The following is an 8,689-nucleotide window of genomic DNA, read 5'->3' as shown; positions in this document are numbered from 1 at the left end:
ATTTGTCAAGATAGGAAAAGTAAAAAAAAATAAAAAATAAAAAATAAAAAATTGCAAGATAGGAAAAAAATACATTCTGTTAGAATATGCTATCATTCTCTATTATATAGTTTCTATTAAATAAGTAATGCTTGTATTATGTCGGAATTTATTAGTATAAATGCATTCTGTTAGAATTTTTTGAGAATGTTTGTTAACAACAAGTACATTAGCTTCACTGGTAATACTAACGAATAATGCATCTTATTCTTTTAGAATGGCTTGAAGAAAGAATTCAATATTAATCATACAAGAAAAAGATTTGGAAACGAGTTCAACAACAAGTATATTTTGCGAAGAATTACATTCTTAAGATGATATATCACATTTTCATCATAGTTTGAATCAAGTGCATTATTTGGACCATTGATGAAGATCATGTGTATTTGCTTAATAATTGTATATTTAAGAATGTTATTACTTAATATTGTTATTTATTTTTTATGATATTCTGTTAAAATATGTACAACTATATTAGATTGTATAAGACTATTAATTTGTAAGAATATGTATAATTTTGTATTCACGTTCTAAAGAATATGAAGAATATATGTTAAATTATTAAATCAGGTTAATTATCAAAAATATATGCATTGGAAATATATTCCACAAAAATAAAATCAAAAATATCTTTACTAATTAATGTTTGACATTCTGACAGAATAAAATCTATCACACACCCGAACCGAAACGGCAGAAACGTTCGGAGGTTGGGTGCCTTGGAATAACATTACAGTGTATATAAATGAAACGTAACAAACACCATCATCATACATTCAAAATTACAACCATCGTTTCTTACATTGAGTAGTGGGTTATAAGTTACATGCCAGCACAAAATGTATATAATAGCGAAACAAGTACAAAAAGTTGTCAAATTCTTGAAGTCCACCTGCTTAACGGTTTCCTGAGAATACTAATTAATTTGAAAAGCTCAACATATATAATGTTGGTGAGTTCATAAGCATGTTTAAGTAAACAGTATTGTATAGTTTTGTAACACCAAAAAATCCGATATTTTCTAAAAAAAATGAGTTGTGAAGATTGTGTTCGACCTTGTATTAATGCATGTGTGTTAAGCTTAAAAAATCACATTTCAAAAAATCCTATATTTTCTTATATAAGTAGAAGATATTGATTAGTTAAATGTTTTCCCCAGAAAATCCGATATTATCTGATTATAAAGAATGAATTAGTCTTAATCGCCAAAGATCGTGTTACATTGATGAAGTATTTCGTAAATTTATAATGGAGTTATTCTCTAAGTGAGTTGTTATAACCATACATAATAATGACAATTTCGCCTGTCGTGACGTTTAATAAACGCCGAAGAATAATAAGATAAAGTTTGTCACCCTAGACTGGCTTAATCTAACTGTAGCGAACAGCTCAGGTGTGGGGTGTCACCCCATATAGATCTATACACAAACTCCCGTTCTCCCTCCAGGAGACTCTGGCTATAACTAGAGGCTACGATCAGACACTCAATAGGTGTCAACCGATATTTCTCACTAGAGTCTTTACCAAAATTTACGCGAATATGGAACTATACTATTAAACATAATTAATAAACTTTTGGAATCATTGACATGTAAATAGACATCAAGGGTCTAAATTACATTTAATGTAAATTCCAAGCCCAAAAGACATGTAAAAGGACACTAAGGCCCATTAAACACGCAAAATGACACTAAGGCCCAATAAGCATGTAAAAGGACACTAAAGCCCACTAAACATGTGTATTGTATTTCAGGCCCAATACAAAAGTGAATGAGTATTTCAAGACCTAATATACTTGTAAAGGGCCAACTAAGGTCCGCTAAACTTGTATGCTTAACCCGTTTTCTTATTGTTCTATTCGTTTTATACCAAGTATTTGCAAAATTGTGTTAGAAGGACCACCTTTTGTAAAAATGACACTATTAGCCCAATAAGCCAAAATTTACAATTAAGGCTCATTCTTAGTAAAAATAACACTTTAGTCTCCATTATGTTCAAAACTTGCTTTTATGGCTATTTTTGGTAAAACAAATATTTTTAACCAATTTTTGTCAAAAATATCATTTTTGGCTTGATTTTTGTGAAAACATACATTTTTCTGGTTTTTGACTTTTCTCACCCGGATGTTGGAAAATTTGTAGAAAAATCATAGTAAGTCGAAATTTGGATCTGTAAACTTTGGAAGTTTGGAAATTTTGACTACTTTGTTCACAATTTTTCTCATGATTTTTAATGGCCTCAAACTAGTGTGAAATTTCTCACCTTCACAGGCTGGTCCGAATTTTTTTCCGGAAATGATAGACATGTAAAAGGACACTAAGGCCCATTAAACACGCAAAATGACACTAAGGCCCATTAAGCATGTAAAAGGACACTAAAGCCCACTAAACATGTGTATTGTATTTCAGGCCCAATACAAAAGTGAATGAGTATTTCAAGACCTAATATACTTGTAAAGGGATAACTAAGGTCCGCTAAACTTGTATTCTTAACCCGTTTTCTTATTGTTCTATTCGTTTTATACCAAGTATTTGCCAAATTGTGTTAGAAGGACCACCTTTTGTAAAAATGACACTATTAGCCCAATAAGCCAAAATTTACAATTAAGGCTCATTCTTAGTAAAAATAACACTTTAGTCTCCATTATGTTAAAAACTTGCTTTTATGGCTATTTTTGGTAAAACTAATATTTTTAACCAATTTTTGTCAAAAATATCATTTTTGGCTTGATTTTTGTGAAAACATACATTTTTCTGGTTTTTAACTTTTCTCACCCGGATGTTGGAAAATTTGTAGAAAAATCATAGTAAGTCGAAATTTGGATCTGTAAACTCTGGAAGTTTGGAAATTTTGTCTACTTTGTTCACAATTTTTCTCATGATTTTTAATGGCCTCAAACTAGTGTGAAATTTCTCACCTTCACAGGCTGGTCCGAATTTTTTCCGGAAATGATAGGCAGTTTTCTAAAATTCGCCAAAAATTGTAGAAAAATCGTATAAAAATGTGACAGTAGTCATTTTAAAGGTATAGACCTGAAATTTTTGCATGTAAAATAGATTTGAAAAATATTATTATTTAGTTGGTCAAAACAGTCTGAGATTGGACCAAAACTTTTCTGTCATGGGCTGATTTATGAGTTTAGTTTATGGATCTTTGAACACAATACTCATTTTTGATATTTTAAGTGTATAAATCCCAGATCTACAAGTTTACATGTATTATATGTGATAACACATACTTTTCTCAAGGTTTTCTTGTAGATCCAAGTGAAAAACTTAATATTCATAACATATTTTTAGATTTAGGAGGTATATAACACATAATCAACAAATAAGTCATGAAAAACACACATATTCATGCATATACACATAGATCTACACATTTTACTTGTATTCTCCCCAAAAAAATCATGTAAAAACCGAAAACAAGGGGGTATGAACTCACCTTGCTTTGTTGTTCTTGGTTTGAAGAAGAAATGGAAGAAGATGATGTGATTCTTGGCCCTAGCAAGCTTCTTGAGAGGTTTTTGAGCTTAAATGGGTTCTAAGATGAAAGATCACGATATTGCATGAGTTAAGAGGAGATTTTTGAAGTAATCAAGAGAATAAACCATGAATCTAAGAAAAAACTTACCAAGGATGATGATTTTGGTGAAGAATCCTCTTGAAAACACCCACAGATCTCAAAATTTTGATGGAAGAAGGAGTTCTAGAGAGTGTTTTGAAGTAGCTTGAAATGAGAAAATGGAGGTGGGTGGTGGGTGCCTTGGCCGTGAGTAGAAGAGGGGGGGGGGGGGGGGGGAAGAGGAGAGAGATTTGAGGTGATGTTGCATGGAAATCCACCATGCAACAATGAGGTGTCAAGGGAGGATAATCCCTATTTTTTTTTTTTTGAGTAAATAACTATATGGGCCAAGAATGGGCTAAAGAGAATGAAGAGGAAATGGTTTGGGCTTCCTTGGCTTAGTTCGAATTTATGAAGCCCAATTGATATTTTTTCGGCCCATTGGGACTAATGGAAACATTTATGGCCCAACAAGGCCTATTAAAGATAAAATGAATCATTCTAGCCCCAAATGGCCCAAAAGGCTATGGTTTTACAAGTGTGGGTCTAACTAGAGCCCAATTAGGGTTTTTAGGCCCAAGATAGTCAAGTTGAAGGTTTATTGGTTCATTAGGCCCAATAAAAGAATTCTAGTCCATAATAAACTTGAGTCGGGATTTCTAGGGTTTCCAACCCTTATTTGCACGTATAAGATGTATTTGAACGAGCATAAAGTGTAGTATTCAGTTAGAGTACAAGCCTTACAATAAATGTGTGTTTATGAGAATAGAATTTCTTAACAAAAATGCCAGTTGTGACAAAATCAGATTTTTAAATTTGATTTAATTTAAAATATTCAGATTTTAAAAAATAAAGGAATTAATTATTTCCAAAAATCCAAAAATTTTCTTTTTTAATATAGGTTAATTGACTAAAATGCCCTTATACTGGAATTTATATGATTATATGGTACATATTACCCTATTGTGATATCATAAACCATAAGATTATAATTTTTGATTTTATTCAATCCGGTAGTCCAGATTTGTGCATTCTAGCACTATATAGTTAGTAAAAACAAAATAACATATATATATATATATATATATTGTAAAAAAAATGTTAATAATAGGAAATAATATAAATTAATAGGAAAAAGAAAAAATGTAAAGTATATGAAGAGAAGAGTCGTAGGGAAAAGGGTTGATAGGTGTAAGAATCGAGGATTCATAGTAAACAACGCTTAAAACATACGAATACGGTGCAAGAAAGTCAAACACTGGAAGACGAGACGATGAATGAACAAATGCATCTCACCAAAACCCTCCGCATACCTCCAACACACGACTCGACAATTTCCTCCCCAACTCCCCAACATTACCATCGCCCTTCTCCAACCACTCCCACCACCACCTCCACCTCCTCCTCCTTCTCCGGCTCCGGCCCAGCCACAGCCACAGCCACAGCCACGACCCTATTTAATCCTTTAAACCAAGTCAAATTTTATCATATCTTTTTTGGTATAAATTACTAAAAGATAAAAAATGCGAAGTGAAGAAGAAACAAACAACACAAGTGGGATGGGGTTGTGTGGTGGGGTGTCACGCAGAATCCCGATGCTCCCTCTCCCCCTCTTCTGTTCTAGTGCTAATGGCCGTTATCTCCTTGGACCTTTTTCTCGGATTCATGTTAATTGAATTCATCTCATTTCTTCGAGACCTGTATCCTATTATTCCTATTCCTATTCCTATTCCTCCCCACATGCTTCCTCCTCCTGCTTTTAAGCGTTAACCACACCACCATCATTTCCATCTCTCCGGAACTACGTACTAACAATGGTGAGAAAGAGGGCGGCTTCCGATATGGAACTCCAAACTCCCACCGGAGGACATGACCACCACAGGATGTTACGTCGACCACCCTCAACAAATCCCCTCGACGTTGTCGGTTTTGGAGGATTATCGCCGTCGTCCACCGCCACCTCCGTTGGCCATCAGCAACAGGAAAGTCAAAATCTTAACAATGAGAATAAAAGTAATAGTGATACACCTGCTCATCATCATCTTCTTTCGGGCGTACCTGTAACTCCAGGTTCCGGTAATATAAACAACATTGGTGGTCATCTCCCCAACTACTCCACTATGACGCTACCATCATCATCTTCCACAAATACGGCTCATGTGATGTCACTTCCAACAAATCGCTCTACCGCCACCTGCTCAACTAATTACATGGATAGTACTCCGTCAGCAAACAAAAACCCTCCTCCTCCTCCTCCGTTATGCGTCTTCTCGGGTCTTCCTTTGTTTCCCCCCGACAGAAATTACTACCATTTGTCAAATATAACTAGTACTACTTGTCCGACGCCCACCGGAGTTGTAGCGGCGGGTTTTCTTGCTCCTCCACCATCAAGTAATAATACTAATACCAACACCACCGGGATGTCCTTCTTGACAGGCGGAGGAGGTAGTGCTAGCAATAACACTATCATGCCGGCGGATGACAGCATATCGGCGACGGCGTGGATTGATAGCATCATAAAAGACCTTATTCACAGTTCGACAGACGTCTCCATACCCCATCTGATTCACAACGTAAGAGAAATCATCCATCCTTGCAACCCTAATCTCGCCACCCTCCTCGAGTATAGGCTTCGGTCTTTGACAGATCCTCCTCCGAATCTAGTAGATCAGCAATCGACTCATGAACCGGCTGATAATTTTAACGCGAGAGTGATGATGATGAGAGGGAAAGAGGCACAAGCCTCGTCGTCGACTTTGAGACAGCAGCAGCAGCAGCAGCCGCGTAGTACGATTCAGTCTACTATTTCGGCCTCGGGACTTGAAAGTATGTTCCCACTTCCTCTTCCAGATTCACAGCAACAGTTGAATAATCAATCCCATCTGGATTGGGGTGGAGTAAACAACAGCGGCAATGACGACTACAACGCCGGTGGGGCTCCTCCTCCTCCTGGTCCTGCACTTATGTCTTCCTCCGGCAACCAGGAACAACAGCAGCAGGACTCTCCGCCGTCACAACCATCACCACAAGCTGATCAAAACGCAGTAGCTGCGTCGGCACAAGCGGCGGCGATGGTGTTGAGAGAGAAGAAAAGGGAGGAGATGCGGCAGCAGAAGAGAGACGAACAAGGTCTACACCTGCTTACCTTACTCTTGCAATGTGCGGAGGCAGTTTCAGCCGACAAATTCGAAGATGCCAACAAGATGCTATTGGAGATCTCGGAGCTATCAACACCCTACGGGACTTCCGCTCAGCGTGTTGCCGCTTACTTCTCAGAAGCCATGTCTGCTAGACTAATGAGCTCTTGCCTTGGGATCTACACCACCCTTCCGCCCAGTATAGCAGTTCATCAAGGGCTGAAGAAGATGACATCCGCCTTCCAAGTGTTCAACGGCATCAGCCCTTTCGTCAAGTTCTCACATTTCACAGCCAACCAGGCCATACAGGAAGCATTCGAGAGAGAAGACAGGGTTCACATTATCGACCTCGACATCATGCAAGGTCTACAATGGCCTGGTCTTTTTCACATATTGGCATCCAGACCCGGCGGTCCACCGTTCGTCCGACTCACCGGATTAGGCAACTCGCTCGACGCGCTGGAAGCCACCGGAAAACGTTTGTCGGACTTCGCAGACAAACTTGGACTCCCGTTTGAGTTCTCGGCGGTGGCTGACAAGGTCGGAAATTTAAACCCAGAAAGGTTGAAGGTGAGCAAGAGGGAGGCCGTCGCCGTTCACTGGTTGCAGCATTCTCTTTATGATGTAACCGGCTCCGACACCAACACTTTATGGTTCCTGCAAAGGTAAAAATACTCTGATCCCACTTATTTTCACTATCTAAACTCAAGGAGAAAGTTGATACGTTGGTGGGTATAAAATCTAAATTATTAATTTGTGTCTCAGATTGGCTCCGAAAGTGGTGACAGTGGTAGAACAGGACCTGAGCCATGCTGGGTCGTTCTTGGGGAGGTTCGTGGAGGCGATTCATTATTACTCGGCGTTGTTTGACTCACTGGGATCAAGCTACGGGGAAGAAAGCGAGGAGAGACACGTGGTGGAACAACAGCTGCTATCGAAGGAGATCAGGAATGTTTTGGCCATCGGAGGTCCTTCAAGGAGTGGTGAACAGAAGTTCAATAACTGGAGGGAGAAGCTGGAGCAATGTGGGTTCAAGGGTATATCTCTCGCCGGAAATGCAGCTGCTCAGGCGACTCTCCTCCTTGGGATGTTCCCGTCGAACGGTTACACTTTGGTGGAGGACAAGGGTACGCTCAAGCTTGGCTGGAAAGACCTGTGTTTGCTTACTGCTTCTGCCTGGAGACCTTAATTAATAGGGCCACCTATAAATGGATCGAAACCCCAACCATGCTTGATTTGATTCAATGTGATGGGTGAAAAAAGGAGATTGATCAATCTATTTGGGGTATTATAGGGAAAATTTAAAAAAGAGAATCAAGCAAGTACAACAATTTTTGAAGGATGGCAGCCTTATGAACACTGTTGTTAATCGAGTTATGTTCATAATCCATTGTTATAAATTTTTGGTTCCTACAATAATACGTCATTTTTATTATTTGCTATATTCTTCCATGCTCTTCATGTTTAATGCCATTAGTGTCTGAAAAAGAGTAATACGGAAGCGATAACATCAATATGAACATTATGGAAGACGATGTCTGAATCTGTGACATGTATTATGGATTGTCATTTCTAGGAATTTCTTCAAAGGTCATATACACAAAGAAATTAACGTCATTTACATGCAGCTATCTGCATATCTTTATGTACGTATTGCATTATTGCCTAAAGGTATGTTACTTACGTCCGTTATAATAAACTATTAAATATTTGCATGTATGTTCCTCTTGATTAGTATAGAAATTATGTTTTCGTTTGGCGAATGAAGTGTGATTAATTTGTCTTCTATGAAGACCTTTTCTCATATACTGGTGATGGTATTTTGTCTTGGAATGAACAACTATATTAGATGATATGTCGTAGATTTGGTTGTTTTGCCGAGAACAATGTTTTGGAATTAATACAGCATGCATGGTCTAAAGAACTCTTTTAAACCAAAATTTAGCTGT

The 8,689-nt window shown here is 37.6% G+C and overlaps 1 protein-coding gene across 1 annotated transcript; it reads left to right on the top strand.

The window, feature by feature from the left end:
* The first annotated feature begins 5,157 nt into the window (after positions 1 to 5,157).
* Positions 5,158 to 8,175, top strand: SCR (GRAS family transcription factor). The gene is made up of 2 exons (XM_078996170.1): positions 5,158 to 7,405; positions 7,506 to 8,175. Exons 1-2 carry the CDS (start codon positions 5,418 to 5,420, stop codon positions 7,927 to 7,929), a joined length of 2,412 nt encoding a protein of 803 aa, XP_078852296.1. The 5' UTR covers positions 5,158 to 5,417; the 3' UTR covers positions 7,930 to 8,175.
* The last annotated feature ends 514 nt before the right edge of the window (positions 8,176 to 8,689 follow it).

This window comes from Lactuca saligna, chromosome 5, assembly GCF_052625555.1.
Source record: "Lactuca saligna cultivar CGN05327 chromosome 5, ASM5262555v1, whole genome shotgun sequence".
Lineage (NCBI taxonomy): Eukaryota > Viridiplantae > Streptophyta > Magnoliopsida > Asterales > Asteraceae > Lactuca > Lactuca saligna.
Note: the sequence above shows the minus strand (reverse complement) of the source record. Positions and strands in the feature narration are given on the sequence as shown.